The 23,369-nt window shown below is 45.1% G+C and overlaps 1 protein-coding gene across 2 annotated transcripts in view; it reads left to right on the plus strand.

Annotated features, from left to right (window-relative positions):
- ITGB6 (integrin subunit beta 6) overlaps positions 1-23,369 on the plus strand; it is a 238,631-nt gene that overhangs the window by 109,059 nt on the left and 106,203 nt on the right. For both annotated transcript variants that reach the window (XM_078681677.1, XM_078681676.1), the window contains exons 10-12: positions 7,166-7,300; positions 11,643-12,060; positions 15,403-15,625. In XM_078681677.1, coding sequence (XP_078537803.1) covers positions 7,166-7,300; positions 11,643-12,060; positions 15,403-15,625 — 776 coding nt within the window. The remainder of the gene's footprint in view (positions 1-7,165; positions 7,301-11,642; positions 12,061-15,402; positions 15,626-23,369) is intronic.

Genomic DNA, 23,369 nt, shown 5'->3' on the forward strand with positions numbered 1-23,369 from the left:
ATTCATAATCATGTGGATAAAGCTTCGAAATAGAATCGCATAATTCTAGGGGCCATGAACATAGAAAATCTCAAAGTTTCTTTGGCTCAAGGAATGCTATATTTTTCAATTCTACAAGCAGTAAAAATGTTAAAAGCAATAAAATGCTAATTATACAAACAAAAACGTTAGGTTTGCTAAAAAGTAGGGCACGGATGTATCAAGACCGTGTCACAGTGCAAACTGGTTCTTAGCTGAGTAATCCACTTTACACTTTCTTTGGCTCAGAGAAGGCAGTATACAGTCATAGTGAGGCACTGTTTTGTATCAGACAACTTTTTGATTGATATGGAGAGTATGAAACTCACCCTTTAGGACAATTGCTCAAATCCAAAACTAAGTTCAATTAGATGATGTCGGAAAACTCCGCTGTGTCCTCCATGGGGTATGAATACCAGGCCCAATGCTGCCCTCAGCACATCACGGTGTAGATGTAATGTCAATGGTGGACCACACAAGGCTATTTATTGCACCCCGCAGAAGGTTCCAACACATGGGACAGCATCAAAAAACAAAGTCCCTGCGAGATTTGGTGCTTTGTGCAGGACCAATGCACAGTCTGGCTGGACTTTCCATTATTATTTTTTTAATCTTTTTTATTTATTCATTTATTATTCCATTTACTGTATAGATAAACACGGTGCAAAAATGCCTGCTTTTTTCAGGGCACCATGAATATATTTAGCAAGGTACCGGCAGTGGTTATATTAAGGTTACAATATGTTATTTATTTGTTCGGCCATGGTTGGCACAAGAACACGTTTCAATGTGGTTCAAGCCAATGATCTGGAAACAGGGGGGCATATTATCAACAAAAGGCGATACATTATCGCCGCCTTTATCAGCAGAAAACTGTTGATAAAACGGCGATAATTGGCTTGATAATATGCCCTTGAGAATTCCCACAGAAGCCCATGTTCTGGTGTGAACATGGGCTTCTATGGGCATTCTCAAGGGGATATTATCAAGCCCATTATCGCCGTTTTATCTGCAGTTTTCTGCCGATAAAAGCAGCGATAATGTATCGCCTTTTGTTGATAATATGTCCCAGGGTCCTTCGCAGTGAGGAAATGCAAAGAGTGCGTTCATCTGTGTGTGGGCGTGGCCGATTTAACATCACACAGTGTGAGTTAGGCCATCTAGCTTCTTCATTCGTTGTTGTTACTGGGAATCTAGGATCTGAATCAAAAGTTTAGCTGAACAACTCCATTTTAGTTCATGAGGAGAAGGACGGTGCACCAGAATGAAGTCAAGAAGCTTCAAGTATATCCAAAAATTGGTAAAAGAATAGAGGATATATTTGGATATACTTCAAGCTTCTTGGCTTCATTCTGGTGCACCATCCTTCTCCTCATGAACTTCTTTATCTGGTCCCCAGTGGAGTAAAAGTGCGGCGAGCTCCGGACGTGCTTACACAGACAAATAACTTATTGCTGAACCATGGTCAGCCGCATTGTATTTCTTTAACTGCAACTCCATTTCAGTCATTGCCTGAAAAGGTTCCATGTCCTCTTCTGTCTGTCAGAAGGTGCTCCTCCGCTTGAAAAGAACTGTGCTCTAACATTTGACTTCTGTCCAAGTTGTGGAAAAGCTTAATTGCTGGAAGAAGGTTCAAATCATCAAAAGACTAGCAGTGGTCAAAGTTTTTTTTTTTTTAAATTTTCCTTCAAACCTGCTTCATTACTTAATGTCGGAATATCTACCCTATCTAATCTATCTACCCTTCCAACATAGTACATAGCCTTACAATTACTCTTCTGATTTGTCTGGGCGTTTGTCCTTTTCTGTTTCCAATGATGTTGGATCCCATATTTTCAGCTAATCGGTCATATTAGTAATGACACTGTAGATGTTACAAAATTTGCGTGGGGAACCTATGCTAGATTGAGTGTCTCTAAACATTGATATAAAACATTTTTTGTTCATATTTCTTCAATTTATGAACTGATTAGTTTGCATCATCCTTCAAAAGTATGATGCTTGTGTCCTGATTGAGAGTCTTTTACAAGGACCAATAATAGAGAAAATTGTGACCCACACCATGTCCTGATGATGGTCCTGAAGGTATGCTAAAATGGGACTGAAACATCGACTGTACTATGGAAAAGGCCTATCAAGTGAGCACAGCGCTTTTATGTTTCTCGTTGTAAAGGACTATAAGGAACCTTTTTGCTGTCTCTTGTTCTGATGGTTGTACTGTAATACATCTAATATGCATAGGATATGTAGGTGACATCTCGTGCTTGTTATGGCATGTCTCTAAGTAATGCTATAATAAATACTATCCTACCCCATGTCTTATACTGCTTATATGATGTTATAGGTACGATTTAGTCACTTCATGGATAAGGTGTCCATTAAAAAAGTTCATTTTCCTTTTTTATTAAAAGGAGGGGGCATTTGAGCCCTGTCAGAATGATGTTGCCAAAAAGGCAATCTCTTTTTGTTTATTGTTTAAAAGGTACAAAATTAACTTCATTTGGAAAGCCATTAGCCCTTGCTCCTTTCCTAAAAATAGTGCTAGTCAGTAGAGTAACTATTTGAGGCCCGCAACCCCACACCAGAATTAGGCAACTAGTCATTCCTAGGATAAGGAAGCCTTCCAACCATGGCAGTATGGGGCAACCAGTCATTATTAGAATTCATGCATCCCGCCCATGTAGGTATGAGACAAAAAGTCATTCTTAGGAGAAGGCATCTCCCCCTCCCCCATTTCAGAATGGGGCAAGCAGTCATACTTAGGAATATGTATCTACCTGTCATCGCCCATGTCAGTATGGGGCAAACTGTCAGGGAAGAGGTGTGGCGCCGCGGCCAGGGCGACTGACGCTGGAATCTGGGGATCACGGTTCGATCCCCGGCGCCGGTGGCAGGTTAGCCCAGCACCATGTGACTCTGGGCAATAGCTTGCTTAATCTTCCCAACGGCCCCCAGCGCCTAGAGACCCTTGCGGGTGATTGTGCGCTTTACAAATGTGGATTTATTTATGTTTAGGAGAAAGCATTTTATTGGATGAAAGTGTTTTGGTTCCAAGTGATAATTTCCGTTGCACTGGGTGGGTAAAGATCTTCTTATAATAAAGTGATAATATGACATATACCACCCTTATTTAGTTAGCTAAGTTGCTTTCTGTTATTTCTAAAAGCATAGCCTGAAAAGTTGAATGATACTCAACAGAAAGAGCCCCACTTACTATGGTTTGAAGCAGTTGTGATGGGACTGTCCAATCCGTAGCTATGTGTTGCCCGTATTCAACCTCCACTCTATACACACTCTTCCGAAAGGAGCTAAAAACTTTTCTCTTCTCACAAGCCTTCCCTTCATAAACTCTTTCTCCTTACTTCTCCCTGATCTTTCTGTTCTTCCGGTCTTTCTGTCTCCCTAGGTTCAGTACACCACAGCGCCAAGAAACCGCCAGGTGAACGTGCCCTCTAAAAATACATTAAACTCAAACTCAACCTTCTCACCCTCCTTCTGTGAGCCTATTCTTGTGAAATTACTCTGCAGTGCAGCCGCGGTCCATGCAGGTAACAGCGGTGAGGCGATGGGGCCGTGTAAGAGGGGATTACGAGGGACAATGCAGAGGGGTAATTAAATAAACAATGTATTTTCCCTCAGCATCGTCCCTCGGAATACCCCCTTACATGGCCCCACCGCCCCACTGCTGTTACCTGCATGGACCATGGCTGCTGCAGTGCTATATTTTTAGGAGCTGATTGACAAAGCAATTTACTGGAAGTAGAACTATAGGTGTACTCTTTAATATACTCTGTCATGCCTTTGTGAATCAGTTCAAAATGTCCAACACTCTACTAGTAAAAAGTGCAAAGAGGGTGCATTCCTTTCTATCTGTACTAACTGAATCCGAATATTTCGTATTACAGAACAAGCCCCACGGTTCGCAACAGGCATGTGCGCCTGCTTTGTGCGCCCCTGGGGCACGTCGGTATTACAGAAGGGGCTGCAGACGCTTGTGCGGCGCCTTCTGTAATTCTGAAAGCACTGGCACACATGTAATGTATGGATTAAAAAGGATGTTTTGGGCCAGGCAAAGCTGGTATTTCGCCAACTAGAATTGGCAGACCTGAAACAAGTTTAAAACTTCTATTTAAGAGAGTGCCACAATGACTGCTACGGGTACACTAGTAGCATGTGATTTACTTGCAGAACCATTTTACTAGGGACGCACAAATACATTCAATGTGCAATTAGGTGTAACCCAATTTCAATGGATTCAAATTGCATTCGCGTGCACTGCATGGTTGAACATACTAGTCATGACACTGAGTTAGCATTGGCAGTGTGCCTAGAATACAGTCTCCATGGCTCTATGAACTGAACATTTTTCAGATGCCAGGGCTCAGCATCCTGATTGAAATTGTGTGCAGACTTCAAACTGCCCACAGAGACCCAGCACCACCACTAATGCCTTCTTCCTTCCTGTCTTTCCATCTTTTAATCAGCATGCCTCCTGTTGCAAGCAGGGCATCAGATTCTAGGAAAGATCAGACTTGTGACACAATCATGTCATATCTGTATCACGTAGATTCATCTTTAAGCCTTTGAGTGATGTTTCCAGAGTTTATTAGAAGTTGTTCACTGTTTTCTTGAAAAAAGTGATACTTACTTTTTTGTACGAGACAGGTCCATGGTCATGTATTAGAGTTTTTCTGGTCTTAAAAAAGCTCTATGTTGAGTCTCCTTTTACAAATCAAAGTGGGCGTAAAATGTCTATGATTGTTAAATGCTCTTAACTCATCGGTCTTTCACTTGCACCATTTTGACAGTAACATTTTAGTATGGTGTATGTGTTACTCAGATAGACACAGGAACCTCGTCCACTTATGCAGACTTAGAAGGGTACTCTTAGCTCTTCGGCCCATAAGCATAGTTGCCCTGCAAGCTGGGTCTGCTTAGATAATTGTTGTTAGAGTTTTGTTACTGAAACAATATTTTGTCAAATAAAACAGGTTTAGAACTAGGCTATTTGCCAGCATGACAAATGGAAAAAAACTTTGCTGCTCAGTGTTTCCAAGTGTTTTGAGCATTTGTCATCCGCAGAACTCCCTGTTGAAACACTGCCCTCCCTAGGAGATGATTTTGAACGCACTTCCTAGTATGCAGTTAGAGGGGTTTCTCTATTGTGTGCTTTTGTTGTGGCCTTTGTGGTTTTTAGGCTTCTCAGATGTGAGTGTGCTTGCTAGTAAAGAAGCAGGAATCCCCTGGTTTCATCATATCTTTATGCAAACAGAAGGCTGGCTAGGGAAACACTAGCTGCTGAAGCAGTTCTCTGATGTCCCCTCCAAGGGTGACAAGGCGGAAGTGGTTTGTGTTTCTGCTCTGGATTTATGTAATTATACATATGTAGAGAAGTGTCGGTTTGCTTATGTTTATTGTGTTGAGGAAGACAGGTAGGGGATGATTCACAAAGTGATTTACTTATTTAAAATTGACGTACACGCCCAAATAACTTCTTTTATAAGTGAATGTGTAAGTGGATTTGCATAACAACGTTTAAATCTCTTTCCCTCGGAGGGAAGTGAGTGTTCCAGGTCTGATCAGGAAACCGTTGGAAGTTGTCAAAGCTCTGGTAATTACACATTTTGGGGGCTTGCCAACTCTTCTTTGACCCTGACCTGGGAGTGTTTGGAGTAGATAACAAAACTGGGAACCGCTGCACTCCAGGGGTAGTCGGGTATATCCGAGTAATTCAAATTTCAAATGGTTAGGGTGCTGAAGATGTTCACCTCCTGTTCCTAGAGGTGCAAAAGAATTAAGCAATAGAAAAACCTTTCACCGTGAAAGGTTAATCTAGAGCACTCCTTTGGCGATGCGAATCGCTGTATTCAAAAAATGGTAGAAAAACCAGTTGACTTTTCTAAGATGATCCCATGTTTATTCAATCTTAGACATGAATCATATTACGGCATATATCGCCAGAGGAGTGCTCTAGATTAACCTTTCATGGTGAAAGGTTTTTCTGTTGCTAGTGTTTGGAGTAGACCCATTTCCAGGGTAGAATGTGATTTGATGGGACGCGAAAGGGAAAACCTTTATAGGGGACACAGTGCGATATCTTTGGTTCCACCAAAAAAGATATTTTACCTATAGTTAAAAAAAGAAGAAATAGGAAGTGAGTTTCCTCCTTTTTCTCATGCGAAATCGTACATATGTTTATTTTCTCTTGAGAAAAATGAACTGTCCATTATTTTCGGGGATAACTTCTGGAAAGGTGCGTTAATAGCTGTGGGAATTCCAAAAATTCAGAATGACACAACAGATCACCGAATACAAAGGGCTGCCTGAAAGCCTCTAAAAATATATCCTGCATGTCATTTTCTAAAAATTCAAAGGTCCTGGCTTACTTCAGACCTAAAAACTATTGGGGGTACAGCATGAGTAGCAAGCAAGTCTTTATTTTGATTGATTTGCACCACTTGAGGTTCCAGTACATTTTTAGGTTGAGCCTACTACACAGTGCATGTGCTGAATGTAGTGTTACCAAGAGCACATGGAACTCACCCATTGTATACCATTGGTTGGGAGCTTGGCAAATCTACTTGTCTCCTTCCGCAGCTTACTTTGAGGAAACTATTTTTTGCTTTTGTCTTAAGCACCCCATGAGAGTCCATGTGTTCTTTAGCTGTATCCTTAGTATGCTTCTTATTTGCTCCACGGTGTTATCCCGCCTGGTGCTTCTCTTCCCCACCCCGGCGTCCGTGTTGCTTTCATTCCCCTGCATTGATTAAACCTAACATCACCCCGACCTCACCGCGGGCCTCCACTTTGCTCGCCTTCTATTATGCTTCAATTAGAAAAAAAATCACTTGCATCATTTTGCAGGTGTGCCCGCATGGTACGCGCACCTAAAAAATGATGCAACTGCTGCATCACAGCGCCTGTTTTTAAACTTCATTTCCTTTAAGCCATGCTGCACATCATTGGGGATGCTGTACATAATGGCTAAAAAACATTGGCAAAGCCAATAGGTCCCAAAGGTGTGACTGGCTTTGCCAATGCTTGTTGTCTATGATGTCTTTTATGATGGAAAAAAGGCCTGCAAAAGATATTGGGTCATGTGGGATGGCTAAAAAGCACGCAAGCTCAATAATTCTATTTGTTGCAGGAGCTGAGGTCAGAAGTGGAGATGGAAGTGTTAGGAGACACAGACGGACTCAATCTAGACTTTACTGCAATCTGTCACAACAACACTGTTCTGCCCCACCAAAAAAAGTGTTCCCACATCAAAGTCGGAGACACAGTAAGTACATTGTGAGCTAACATCCACATTTTTATTTCTTAAGTGTCAGAAGGATTTTAAAATATATAGAATGAAACTGGGCACAGATTTGCTAAAAATCTGATGCAACACTGTTCTGATGAATTCTAAAAAAGTTTACAGTGCCAAATTTACAAAGAGTCGCGCACCAATGATTTCATCAGTCGCGTTCATGTAAAAAAACGGTTTTAGTGTGACACATAAGTGCTCCGCCACAGTGCACAGGCAAGTCAGCAGTGTCTTGCCTGAGATTTGTATTCACGGTGTACCCTATCAACATGTAAAATATGTTATTTCAGAGAAATTGCACATTAAACATGAGAATATCACACAATATTCAAATTGTTTTAATAATGTTTCTTTCCGCTCAGGGATTTCGTGCCAGGTCACGCGAATTTAGTATATGTATCTTTACGGGGAAACCTAGGGATTCTCGCAGTGTTCCAGCCCACATACATCTCCTTTGCATATATCATCAGGCGTTGGACCTCCACAACGCAAATGATTTGATATGACTCTCACAACACCTTTTGGCACAACCCAGCTTTTGCAAGTGAAAGCTGATCAACGCTGCTATGTTTACCACCTCATTCCAGGTCAAATCAGACACAGTCTCCAATCTTCCTACAAATCATTAATTCCAGGTGTTAGTCTAATTAGTTCAGTGTAAGCAAAACAAGAGTACAATACCCAGAATGCAATAAGCTGACAACAGCTCCACTGAAATTAAGCGATTTTGTGGCTGTGATGTTTTTTCGCATAACTACAAATTTGCCACTTGTGCCCACATAGTTTATCATCTGCTACATAATTTGCAGATTTTAACAAAAATGTTGTTTCTAGCTCAAACGCTCCAAAAGTTACTAAGAATGCAGCAACACATATTGACGTACAGTGGAAGGCCTTTTACAAAGGTTGACTGGCCACCATTCTGCTGCTTATGGCTATATGTGGAAGTTAAACTGATACTGATGAGGTGCAACCAATGTCTAGACAGTGTTAACCAGGGTAAAACTGACAAAATAATGAAATAATACTATCGCAAAATGTGCAGCAGCCACCTAATGTGTCTTGTTCTTCCTGCAAAATGTACTCAACCCTGCCACATAATTTGTCTCTTCGCTGCTGCATAATTCCAGCGGCCCTGGCTAACACACAAATGTCCAGGGTTCGAAACAATGGGGGAGATTTTCAAACCGTTTGCGCTTGTTTAGCGCCACAAAAGTGCCGCAAACCAGCGAAATATTTTTGTTGCTATTTTCTTTCCAGCGAAAAACTTGTTTTGCGCTGGAAAGGACCCTCTCAGTAGCGCAAAGCAGCGCGAAGCACTGCTTTGCGTTACTTTGCACCTAGGGGGCATTACATGGTATTCACATGCAACCACCCATGTCTTTTGACGCAAAAACTAATTTACAAAGATTTGTAAACATGGTTTTGCATCAAATGTGAACGCCCCTTCAAAGGGGGCGCTAACAGAAAAAATGCTTTAATTTCTCCGTGCTTTTCCGGCTTTCCATGAGTGCTGCCCTGTGCAGCACGTATGCAAAGTGGAAAAGCTTTGCATCGTGCCTATCATAGTATTTTGTACAGGAACCCTTACTATACGGATTATTGTGGATTATTATTATACTATACAAAACCTATGCTACACTTATGCACACGCCGTAGTGCTGTGGTGCTAAGGTGTGTGCCTGGCGCACAGCAGCTGAAATCATTGCCGGTGCGGGGGAAAGCGGAGGAGAGAGCCATATCTCGGAAGACATGGCACTCTCCTGCTTCCTTCCCGTCGCGCAGCGCAGCCTCGCGGGGGGCTGCGCTGCGTTCCGTGACTTTTTTTGTAATCTCCCCCGATGTCTGTAATGATCTGGTGGGAGATAGGCCACCAAAATGCTGCTGTTTCGTATCACAGAGCCAACTAGCATTCCACAAGTGGACTCGTTATTCAGTAATAAATCTTAGACAGTCCATCTAGCCCTTACAAACACTAGTTTATTAAGTCAAATGTCAAGAGCAACAAGAAGGCTTCTTTACTATAGCCTTATAGCCCGTCGTAGAGGTCTATACCAGCTATTAAAGGCCCTCTCCAGCGTTAACAAAGGAGAGGGACTTTAATAGCCGGTATAGCCCTGCTACGAAGGGCTATAAGGCTATTAGAACATTCTGCCACTAGAGGGCAGAATGTTCTAACAAAAAAGAACAAAGCCTTATGGGAGCGTGAGGGGATTGGAATCCCTTCAGGCTCCCTGAAGCCTTTGTTCACATCCAGAGCTGTGAACAAAGAAACATTGGAATGTGCGAGCTCCGGGCTTATACCAGCCATTATAAGCCCAGAGCACTCCATTGTTTTCAATGGAGCTCCCAACATTCCAATTTTCTAATGAGCATTAAAATATTGTGTCATGCTTTTCTGATGCCCAGGTAAAATCATTGTTGTGTTGAGTCTGGCAAATAACTAGTACTTTAAAACTCATAAGACTTTAAATAGTTGTAGCATACTGTGATTAGCAAGCTTCCTACATATGCCAGGTATTAGCTAGGGTGCCTTGTGCAAACATGATCATTCAGAAGATCAAGTCGTCACCAATAGGAAATGTTGACTTTCTCTCTAACATAAAGCATATCTTTATCATTGAGGCATTATTCGCCCAGGATTGCATTTCCATTTGAGTCGACCTATTGTTGTAATTTTCCTCCTTTCTGTCATAAAACTTAGAGGGCCGCCACTATCCTTTCTGGATATCCTCTCACCCTACAGCACCGGTCCTTAACCTTTTAACTTCTAGGGTACCCCACTGAATGACTACTGGACACCCGGGACCCGCACTTCAGCATCCTTTATGATTTTAGCCTTAAAACAATACACAAAACTACAGAAACAAGTATACAGCAATCAAATACATATATTATTAAAAAATCGAAGTTTTTATTTTAATGGGAAGTTTGGAACGTTTCAAAATGTGAATTTATTCATAAAAGACAAAGAGATGTAAGAGGCTTTAGGATATTGCTGTTTGTTTTTGCTCCTAACATATGCTTTTTGTAGGTACATATTATTGCTTTTAGTCCATTAATTTTCCGTACTACTGTTCACTGTACTTGCGTTCCTTCTATGAATCAAGCTAAGGATACCATTTTTTTTTTGCTTCCAGTTTCAAATTCCTGCACATTTCCAGAACGTTTTAAATGTTTCAATTTGAAATGTATTTTTTTTATATATAGCTATATCCCCTAAGTAGGAGTCGGAACCCTCAGGGGTCAGTATACCCTAGGTTAAAAACCTCTGTCCTACAGCATCAGCCATGCCCAAAACTATCCACACACCACTGGCTTATTGAAACTTGAGGGGGGCCTCCCTGCAAGGCACGTGGAGGGGCCCCCTCCGGAATCAATCAGGAGCTCTGTAGCCAGAGTGCTTTGCTGAGGGGGGCCCTAGAGTTTGGGCCCCCCGCACCGCGGGGGCTGCAGGGGCCTGTGTTACACCCCTGCCACACACTTCTCTTCAGCACACCTCTCAGATTTTGGCTTCTTTCACAAATTTCATCTCTGTGATCAAAGATAGCACTACTCTCAAATTTTTACCTGTAACCTAAATCTTCCTTAAACATGAGGGTCTCCGAGTGCATGAAAAAATTTGACCCCTAGGTCTGCACAAGCCAGTCAGGGACTCTATTTCCATTCTCTTACATTCTTACATTGTTGGTCACCACTATGGGCTACTCAGACCTATCCCTAGGCTGATTACTGCTTCTTTCTCTTGACAAAGACCTTCCCACTCCACTTTGACACCCTGCTCCCTTTTTACTTTCCAGACACAATCTGTTCTGCACACACCACCTCAGAATATATTCTCCATGGTTTGAATATTGTCATCCTTCTAATGACAAGCATGGCCATCTCACGCCGAAAAAACGCCCTGGAAGAAGCACAAAAGCAGCAGTATGACTCCTGAAAGCGTCCCACCGCAGGAAGAGAGCAGAGCAGCATAACCCCTTTAAAGATATGGCACCAATCTACTCTCTCCAGGTCACACGACTCAACAACTCAGCTTGCTGCCCTAAAGTGAATCAACTCTTTGTAAATCTGGCCCCCCGATAATATCAGGCAATTTTGCAACAAACCATCAACTTTACTCGCTGACAAAATCACAAAAATCCACAGCCTAATGGAACACCAAAATCCCAACAAAACAGATCCAACAGGCACCAAGTGTAGGTTTTGTTGTGATGTTTTCTGCACATTGTTTAACAAGTAACATTATATAGTTCTTTGTGCAACCACATGTGGCGGTCTCTATTTCATTTGTCCGTATTTTGTGTTTTTTCAGGTGTCCTTCAATGTGACCATCGGCCTCACAGCCTGTGGTGAAAAAAGCAGGCGAGTCGTGATAAAGCCCGTGGGCCTGAGCGACGCCCTGGAGATGGAAATCGAGTCTGAATGCGGCTGTCGCTGCCAGAAGGAAGCCGAGGTGAACAGTTCCAAGTGTAACAGAGGGAAGGGCTCCTTCGAGTGCGGAGTGTGCGTCTGCAATCCCGGCTACTTGGGCCCCCGCTGCGAGTGTGACGAAACCACACTGATGACGAGCACGTGCAAAGACTCGCCAGGGCTCGACTCCTGCAGCGGGCGAGGGGACTGCTACTGCGGGCAGTGCGTCTGCTACCCTTCCGAGCACGGCCGCGTGTACGGCTCCTACTGTGAATGCGATGACTTCTCCTGTGTGAGGTTTAAGGGCCTTATGTGCGGAGGTATGTATTTAACATTTTCAAATAGTAATGTTCCCAGAAAGATGTGTGATTTGGTTCAAGTCATGTTATTAAGTGTGTCGCAGTGGTTAATTTGTAAAAACAAACAAGTCCCGGGGCTTTCGTCAGGAAGCAGCTTGCACCAGCCCTTTTCTCCTTTTAGCATTGCCTAATAGAGAACCAACTACTGACCATGAAAGTGGGGAGAGGATGTGGTGTAATGGTCAGAGCTGTCGACTTCGGCGTGAGGGAACCAGGCTCGAGTCTTGGCATCGGCTCAACATCCTGTGATTCTGTGTCCTTAGCTGGTGCTCATGAAAGCACCAGTGTTGTTAATCACGTGCCGGTGCTGAGTACCGGAAACCACTGGCTCAAATTAAGCACTGAATCAGAGATAAAGTCACAAGTCATGAAACGCTTCATTTCTATGCACCAGGAGATACCAATATTTTAGCAAGAGCCCAGTGGTACAGTTTTCATCCCAGCAGAGTGCCCGTGATGAGTGGAATGCTTGAATTAATCTCATTGCCACTTCCCAGTCCATACGTTTTACCCACCATGCCACCTTAGACAGGACCCAGTCATGTGCAAATTAGTCTTGGTCCTGCTCCAATAGAAACAGTCCGCCCAAAATGCTGAGCCAGGTCACTTCGAACCATATCCCAAAAATGTATCGGCCAGTTTTGGCCTTTTGGAGCCTTGTCAGTCGTGGGAAGCTTGGTTCCAATGACACAGGACTCATGTCTGAGCATAACTGTTGCACGTGAGAATGAAATATGAATTCTCTGTCTTTTAATCATATTTTTATCATATTGTATTGTGATATCATCATAGTTCCAAAATTATTAGATAATAGTGAAGATGGAGCAGCGATCAGTAGTGATAAGTGTTAAATGTATATTCAAAAGTGCACAAAAAGCACTAGGGATGTTGTGTCAATTAGACCCTCACGGGTATGTAGTGCACTTTATAAGTGTCCTGATTGATTGATTGATTGATTGATTGATTGAAAGTCCAGTACAAATCCTTTATCTTTCTTCAAACTGGTCCATTAAGGACAATCCTGGTTTAATGTTGACGTTTCGACCCTATACAAATAATGTGCAGCACTCATCAGGACAGGTGCTGTCTGCCTATAAATCTGTAATTAAAGTAAAGAGGCCCTTCAATCAATCCATGCAGACCATGTCACAAAAGGCGAAAGTGCTGGGAAGAGTCACAACATATTTTCAGTATTCTTAGATGAACAGAGTTTTAGTCACGGCTGTGGTAGGCTGAGAAGACTGATATTGAGCTGAAATATGATTTTTTTCAGCCTCTATTGGCAGGATCCTATAGTATGACGTGCAACAAGACTAAATCGGTGGATGGTCAGTTTAGACCACGTTGGTTCATGATTCACCTGCATGATTCTTTAGAGAACTATGTTGTGACTCTTCCCAAAACTGTGACCTTTTGTGACATATTCTGAATAGATTGATTGAAGGGCCCGCTTTTCTTTTATTACAAATTTTAGAGAAACAGCACCTGCCTTGATGAGGCTCAAACATTGTTGGTATGTGGCTAAAATGTCGACATTAACCCAGGATTGTCTGTCCTTCATGAACTTGTTTGAACAAAGATAAATCATTTCTACTGGACTTTGTCACTAGACTATTTGACTGTACATCCCTGGTGCTTTATGTGCACTTATGTATACTTTTTCAATTTATCACTATTGACCACTGCACCGTCTGCAATATTGTCTAATAATTTGAGTATTAGTGTGCATAATAACACAATCTGATGTCTTTGAAAAAGAGTGGCCTATGTGGGCATTTGTTGCGTAGTGTTGAATTGATTAATCTACGGTGACAAGTTGAATACATACAGTTTACCTGTCTGAAAGGAATCTAGCTGAACCATTGCGTCTGTTTCACCTCCATGGCACAACAGGGTGTTTCTTACGTCAGTGCAACAATGGATAACAGAAGGGAAGATTGCACTGCATCAAGCTTAAACAGGAGAGAGAAGCCAGACTTTGCAGATGTTGGTACTATGGAAGCAGCAGGGAGACTAACCTAAGCTACATAGAAATAATTATGGTGATGGGTGACAAAGACCATTCGTCTCGCCTGTCTGACCATTTCCCTACCTTTTGCAGCCCATGAAGACGCTGTGTAATCGTTCACATGTCCACCCTTACTGCCCTTTTTGCATTGTAGGCTATCCACAACTTGGGTTATTCGTTGCGCGCCCTTTTGTAAAAACAGAATGTTCACACTTAGCTTAAGCTTCCGGCCAAAGAGAAATAGAGCCCACGGCATGCACCTCTATGTTTGTCATTATAGACACGTATTTAATGTGTCTTATTACAGGGACACCATTTATCACATGTTTTGTGGGCTTCAGAAACAGTAACACACATTGGAGACCTTCTACCCCTTCAATCATTTACCCTAATACCAGTAGCGGCTTCTACGGGACTGTAGTGGTGAAATGAGAAGAGAGGGTTAAAAAAAAAGAAGAAAAATCCACTGACCTGCCAGTCACTGCCTCTGAGCCAGTTTGGAAAATTAAAATGATAATAATCTGGTGTTATTATCATTTTATATTTCCTGTAGGGCGACGCTCCTCCGCCTTAGCGGGGGAGCCGCCGCTGCCTAATAAAGAAAACTGATGATGATTGTTTAAGTTGTGATGTCAGCCACCTTAGTCGCACAACTCTAAGCATTGTCAGCCTATCTTTGGAGTTAGTGTGCATGATGGGGTTGTGTGTTTGAATACATTTTGTGACTCAACTAAATGCCATTTTTGTGTCAGCTATGGATTTGTCCTCAGTTGAGTTTTCTTTTTCAAATGTTTGGGCATTGGACCAAAGTTAATGGTGTCCAGCTGTTTATGCTGGTAATGTTGTCACAGATTTGTTTTTTGTTTATCACTAGCCTCATGTAATCTCAAAGAAAATCTAAACAAAAAATGCCTTTGTTTTCCACTGATGGCAACATACAACACGGGGTAATAGGCAAGCCAAGCTCAGTAATTGGCTCTCTTGCACTTTGAATGATAGCACTTCGCATGATCATGTGTACACCCGCTTAAAAGGAAGTGCACTTCCAAGATGCACCAGAAATCCAAAGAAATGTGTACCTTTGCAGGTCATTAAGTGTCAAAAGATAATGTGCCACCAAATGGATCTTTAGTCCCCATTTGTAAAGTGTTCAATGTGTTATTGTATTTTATAGATATTTATTTAGCGCTTCCCGTACCCTTTGCAAGCATGGCACATTTTGTTGTGCTGATAGCAGCACAGTCCTAATCCCTGCATGACATTTTGATGCAGTAGTTTGTGAATTCTTTTTGCAGGTCACGGTGACTGTGAGTGTGGTGAATGTCTATGCCACAGTGGATGGGTTAGTGAATACTGCAACTGCACCACCAACGTCGACACATGTGTCTCTGAGGACGGAGTACTGTGCAGCGGGCGAGGCGAGTGCATCTGTGGGAAATGTGTCTGCACAAAGCCTGGGGTTTCAGGTAACACATGTGAAAGATGCCCTACTTGTGGTGATCCCTGCACTTCCAAACGGTAATTTCATGTTTTTCACAATGCACAGTCACATTCAATTGTATTGAAGATGTATTAGTGGCAATACATAAGCTAATGTATATCAGGCAGGCACTGCCTTTCATTTTAAAAGCTAGAACAGAAGAAAGACCACAGGAAGAAACAATAGTGTGTACTATTATTGCCTGATAAGCTCTAATCTTTCTAAGAAAGTTAATTATATAAATGTATGCTTTGCAGAATGATTGTCATGTTTTATGTGGTCAATCTGTGGATTGTTGTTATGTTTTATCATAAGCTTTGTGATTTTTTATTCAGTCCAGAGGAGTTTGTTGTCCTAGTATAATAGGATTTCCTGGTTAACAAACACATGTAAAACTTTTTCAGCATTAGAAGCAAGGAAACAAAGTGAAAATTCAAAGCCATAATGGCAAACATTGTCATGCTTTGATTGGTATGAGTTTATTCCCAATGTGATACACAAAGTTGCCTCAATGGTTTTTTGATAAAATGTGTTATTCAGACAGCAGAGAATGATTGCTAGTTGCTGTGCAACATATAGTGTAATGCTTTCTTGCATGAACCATCATTCTTAGCTATAGTCCAATGATGATCACAGTTTTACTAACTAGTTGTAGTAAGTGCTACTAGTAGGAATTAAAAAAATACACATACTCTACTAAATGTTGTATCATTATAGCTTGCCACCAAGGGCTGTGATGGTTGTTAAAGGTCCTCTTCCTGAATTACAGGACTGAACCCCAGGCGAGGACTTTAAAAGCCTTTAACAACTGGTTTAAAACAAGGCAGACGGGCTTTAATGTTATTAGATCATCCCACCCACCTGGAGTCTTTCTTAAACTAAAAGGGAGATTCAGGAAGACAAACAATGGAATGTTGGAGAAGACATCCTATCTTAGCTGTTATGGGTCCTGTGCCACTTAAATGTCTTCAATAGATCTCTCAAAATCCCATTCACAGCTGTTAATTAAACTGCCTAAGATCCATATCGAGGGAGGTCATTAATAGCGTCTGTTGCCATGCAGTTGAGGCCAATAAAGCTGCCCCCCCTCACACCCCCAAAATAGGGAGCACTGCCGTAGCATGAGCAGCCTCCCCTGAATGTGCTCAATCCTCCCCCGGTGCTCGTGTGCCTCTTCAGATGGAGCTGCTGGCACATCGGTGGCCGGCGGGGCTTTTCCCCTTGCTGTTGGTGAAGGAACCCACATCATTCAAAGAAAAGTAAACAGCATTTGTTTTCACTTTTCTATAATATGTGTACAGGAAGCTCGATTAATAGAGACACAATCAGTGCCATGGGAGGATGAAGCCATTTTCATCACCCTAGTATGCATGTCAGAAACCGGCAGTGCTCCTTATCTTGCTCAAGTTACAGATGTTGGACGCTGGCCAGCCACAGAATGCCCCCTTTGGCATACCTGTAATATTAAATATAGCCAGCAAAGCGAGCATTCTGATCGGCTGACAGATCCCACCGTTCAAAATTGAGTAAAGTAGTACGAAGTAATACGTTACAAGTGCAATGGTTTGGTAGAGGGAGTCAGGACACTGTTATTGCCCAAGATCTGTCAGAGGTATTCCTTCCCCATTGCCCATCAGGTATTCACAAGTAAGAAGTAAAGTACTAAAGTGGGTTGCATCTTTTATTCCCAATAAACATATTTGTGCACTCCTGTAGGTTGACACCCCCATGTTTTTAGGTCTCGACCTAAAGCATTGCTTTAGCAATGCTTGTTTGTCGAGATTTCTAGTAAGCGGTCTGAAAAGTCTGCCAAAACGGCGGATTAGACACAGTTTATGTGATCTATGCGTGTGCACAAACCACCTGTCACAAACCACCATTTGTCTATTCCTCGCACCAAACTTCAAAGCTGCCGCTCCCCCCCTCCCCATCACACTTCAAAGGAATGTGCTCCAGCCCCGCCCCCGCCACAGCAATGCCGAGAGCCTATTTACTTTTAGCGCGAGGCGCGCGTGCGCTTCTTTTAAATGGTTGCTTTGCACCCTTAAACCCCTTTCGTTTTCACCTCTTTCCGGTGCACAGTTTAGTTGCATTGTATTTTATCACTTAATGCACATTCAACTTGTGGCCTCTCTGCTGACACTGCCTGGAAGATTTAGACTACACAATTCCGTCTCCTAAGGAAGTGTGACAGCTGCAACAGCTGGAGGACCGCTACCATTGATTCTCATGGCCAATAGCTCAACTCCGCTTCTTCACCTCCCTTACCGTTCCAGAAGGTTCCATCTCGGGAAGATGAACTGCTGCCTCATATTTAGTATTTGTGGGCCACCTTCTGTCCTGGCACAGCTAACATTTAAATTGCATCAGGATACCCAGCATATTGTTGGGAATTTTGGTAAAAGCTTGTTACGTGAAACTTTCTAAGTTACACTATCACGCTACATCCCGTACGTATGCGCCATTTGCAAAAAACTTTTATTACAAGCACACCGAAATACTTCCATCCAGGGCACAATTCTCTTCCATTCTCTTTACTCACCAATACCCCGTGTCCCATCGTTTTCCTTCTCTCATTCCTCTCCACCTCTGTTCATTGTCTAGTCGTTCACCCTCTCTGTGCTTTGCGTTCCTTCTGCCCAACCGCTTACTCCAGCACAGCAACCCTCTTTTCATTATTACTTTCGGTTGCACGCTGCACGCCACACACTGCTGCACGCCACACACTGCTGCATGCCTCACACTGCTGCACGCCTCACACTGCTGCATGCCTCACACTGCTGCATTACTCATACTGCTGCATGCTGCACACTGCCGTACGCCTCACATTGCTGCATGCCTCACACTGCTGCCCACCTCTCACTGCTGCCCGCCTAACACTGCTGCCCGCCTCACACTGCTGCCCACCTCACACTGCTGCATTACTCAGACTGCTGCATGCTGCACACTGCCGCACGCCTCACACTGCTGCCTACCTCACACTGCTGCATTACTCAGACTGCTGCATACTGCACACTGCTGCATTACTCACACTGCTGCACACTTCACACTGCTGCACGCCTCACACTGCTGCATGCCATACACTGCTGCACGCCACACACTGCTGCACGCCTCACACTGCTGCACCCCACACACTGCTGCACGCCACACACTGCTGCATGCCACACACTGCTGCACGCCACACACTGCTGCATACTGCAGCCACACACTGCTGCACGCCACACACTGCCGCACGCTGCACGCCACACACTGCTGCACACCTCACACTGCTGCACGCCTCACGCCTCACACTGCTGCACGCCTCACACTGCTGCACGTCGTACACTGCTGCATTACTCATACTGCTGCATGCTGCACACTGCCGCCCGCCTCACGCTGCCGCCTGCCTCACACTGCTGCCCGCCTCACACTGCTGCACACGTCACACTGCTGCAAACCACACCCTGCTGCACGCCTCACACTGCTGCACGCCACACACTGCTGCACGCCACACATTGCTGCATGCCACACACTGCTGCACCCCTCACACTGCTGCACGCCTCACACTGCTGCACGCCTCACACTGCTGCATGCCTCACACTGCTGCACACCTCAGACTTCTGCACTCCTTACTCTGCTGCACACCGCACACTGCTGCATTACTCATACTGCTGCATGCTGCACACTGTCGCATGCCTCACACTGCTGCCCGCCTCACACTGCTGCCCGCCTCACACTGCTGCATGCCTCACACTGCTGCACCTTGTGCATTACTCACACTGCTACATGCTGCACACTGCTGCACGCCACACACTGCTGCACATCACAAACTGCTGCACGCCTCACACTGCTGCACGCCACACACTGCTGCACGCCACACACGACTGCACGCCTCACACTGCTGCACGCCTCACACTGCTGCATGCCACACACTCCTGCACACCATGCACTGCTGCATGCCTCACACTGCTGCAAGCCACACACTGCTGCACGCCACACACTGCGGCACGCCTCACACTACTGCACGCCACACACTGCTGCACGCCTCACACTGCTGCACACCACACACTGCTGCACACCACACACTGCTGCACGCCTCACACTGCTGCATGCCACACACTGCTGCACGCCACACACTGCTGCCCGCCTCACACTGCTGCACGCCTCACACTGCTGCATTACTCACACTGTTGCATACCACACACTGATGCACACCACATACTGCTGCACGCCACACACTGCTGCACACCTCACACTGCTGCACACCTCACACTGCTGCACGCCACACACTGCTGCACGCCACACACTGCTGCACGCACACACTGCTGCATGCCACACACTGCTGCACGCCTCACACTGCTGCACACCACACACTGCTGCACACCACACACTGCTGCACGCCTCACACTGCTGCATGCCACACACTGCTGCACGCCACACACTGCAGCCCGCCTCACACTGCTGCACGCCTCACACTGCTGCATTACTCACACTGTTGCATACCACACACTGATGCACACCACACACTGCTGCACGCCACACACTGCTGCACACCTCACACTGCTGCACACCTCACACTGCTGCACGCCACACACTACTGCATGCCACACACTGCTGCACGCACACACTGCTGCACGCCACACACTGCTGCACGCCTCACACTGCTGCACGCCACACACTGCTGCACACCTCACACTGCTGCACGCCACAAACTGCTGCATGCCTCACACTGCTGCACGCCGCACACTGCTGCACGCCGCACACTGCTGCATTACTCATACTGCTGCATGCTGCACACTGCCACACTCCTCACACTGCCGCCCACCTCACACTGCTGCCCACCTCACACTGCTGCACGCCGCACACTGCTGCACGCCGCACACTGCTGCATTACTCATACTGCTGCATGCGGCACACTGCCACACTCCTCACACTGCCGCCCACCTCACACTGCTGCCCACCTCACACTGCTGCACGACTCACACTGCTGCACGCCACACACTGCTGCACGCCTCACACTGCTGCACGCCACACACTGCTGCACGCCACACACTGCTGCACGCCACGCACGCCACACACTGCTGCACGCCTCACACTGCTGCACGCCACACACTGCTGCACACCACACACTGCTGCACGCCACGCACGCCACACACTGCTGCACGCCTCACACTGCTGCACGCCTCACACTGCTGCACGCCTCACACTGCTGCACGCCTCACAATGCTGCACGCCTCACACTGCTGCAAGCCTCACACTGCTGCATGCCGCACACTGCTGCATTACTCATACTGCTGCATGCTGCACACTGCCGCACGCCTCACACTGCTGCCCGCCTCACACTGCTGCACGCCTCACATTGCTGCACACTGTTGCATTACTCACACTGCTGCATGCTGCACACTGCTGCACGCCACACACTGCTGCACACCACACACTGCTGACCTCCTCACACTGCTGCACGCCACACACGTATGCACGCCACACACGTATGCACGCCACACACGGCTGCATGCCACACACTGCTCCACGCCTCACACTGCTGCACGCCTCACACTGCTGCACGCCACAAACTGCTGCACGCCACACACTGCTGCACGACTCACACTGCTGCACGACTCACACTGCTGCACGCCACACACTGCTGCACGCCTCACACTGCTGCACGCCACACACTGCTGCACGCCACACACTGCTGCATGCCTCACACTGCTGCACGCCTCACGCTGCTGCACGCCACACACTGCTGCACGTCACACACTGCTGCACGCCTCACACTGCTGCACGCCACACACTGCTGCATGCCTCACATTGCTGCATACCCCACACTGCTGCACGCCACACGCTGCAACTGAAGAACCGGGTTTTCTTAGAACCCAGCGGTGCCAGGGACACACCCGAAGTCTTCGAGTTTCTCCTGTCTTAGACTACAGAGACACGGAATACTTCTGGTTGGCGTCAGAGATCAATTTATTAGCTGCAGCTAGTAACAGTGAACCAAGCAATACAACACGGTGTACAACTCAGGAACCTGCTCAATTTTAGTAGAGCATGACATCTTCTTATATGCACAGTTTCAACCCATTACAAATTCTGACCAATGAAACACATTTTACGTACATTATCACATTCCAAAAAGCTCACTTTACATCGTACCAACCCACAAGTTAATTATTAGGACTGTCCCAAATTCGATTACCAAAAGCCGGACAATCCCATAATTGAAAGCACTACCCATGTAATGAAAAGTCGTAAAGGAAAGAGCAATTCAGATGTTGAGTAGGATAAGATATGTGCAAGAAACTAAAACTAATGATATCCTGAACAATGATTGGATTCCTAGATTGCTATCAGCTAACGAAACTGGTTTCGCAAAAGGTCAGTTTCAGGTGACCGGGTCAGCGTCTTGCAATTCACTCGTAAGTCGAAAAGGGCCATGTTAAATGTACATGAGCAGCGAGGCCCATGCAACTTCGTTCGTTCGTTTACTACCTAGGCCTACGTGAGGGCAACACAAAATGGCGTCTCGAGCAATGCAAAAACAAAATGGAGTCCGGCCCCGAAAACCACGGAACCTCAGTCCCTCCTTTTGCCATTACGTAGGCAATGACCCAAACTCACGTCAATCTGAATCCAGGTCTATATCTATTCTCATCAGATCATCAAGGTGTTGCTGTAACATCATCTTACTTTCTTTTGCTTCTCTCGAGATGGGTCTCACACAGATCGTAGCACAAAGGCCACAAATGGCGGGACCACACTGGATGCATAAGCAACACGAGAAAAGGATCGCTAAAGCCATACCAAGAAACATCAGAATCTTCCATCCCCATTTGGACAGCAGTTCCCAAAACCATCCTACCAACGACCAGTTCCCTTCGTCTACATGTATAGACTCAGCAGGCTTATGTAACCTCAAGATGGCTTGGTACACTGTCGAGGCATTATCTGGTATGAAAACGCAGCAACTAGATCCGATCAATTTGCATAGCCCACCTCTATCTGCTAGTCTAATATCTAAAGCAAAGCAGTTCTGTAATGTCATAAGGCGATCCGCTTGAAGCTCAGCTGTAATATTACTAAGGGCACCTGCAGTGTCATTGATAGTGGCCTCGACCACTCTCGTAAGCTGTCGAATAGTCCTACTATTAGCCATAGGACCCCAAAAGGGCAAGAAACCCTTAAAGAAGTCTCCAACTTCTTGTGCGGCAGTGTCTTCCGCATTAATAACACCTCTACCAAATCTCGTCTTATGGTAATCGAAAGCAGCTGTATATGTAGGGGGAAGCAAAAACGCCACATAACATGTGCCTGAAAAATCAGATGGCAACCATGTATATGCTCTGTCTTAACAAACAAAATACGTGCCTTTGGCTGGCACGAACGGAGGAGATTTCTGGGACGTATAAACGTAGGTGTGAACACACACACTCTTACCAAACTGAGCTCTCAGATTCTCACCATTGCCTTGCAAACAAAGATGACCTCGGTGGGGTACGATCCAAATAGGAGGAGACCTCTTTCTCTGTCAGACTAATCCTATATCTTGTCTTGTTCCAACCAACATATGCTCAGACTTCATCTTTGGGGATGGCATTATACGCGTCGATATCTCTAATCATATCGACTATTCCCCGTATCAAAGCATTGTTACTCACATTATCCTTAACGGAACGCACAGGGGATGCTTCATTCGCATAAATAAACATCGACTGGAGTGCCCATACTGACCCATTAGGCGAAAAAGGCAAAACTAAATATGGCATTCCCTTATCTGTAGTATGCGGCATAAGACCACACACC

This window comes from Lissotriton helveticus, chromosome 3_1 (assembly GCF_964261635.1).
Source record: "Lissotriton helveticus chromosome 3_1, aLisHel1.1, whole genome shotgun sequence".
In the NCBI taxonomy this organism is placed as follows: Eukaryota; Metazoa; Chordata; class Amphibia; order Caudata; family Salamandridae; genus Lissotriton; species Lissotriton helveticus.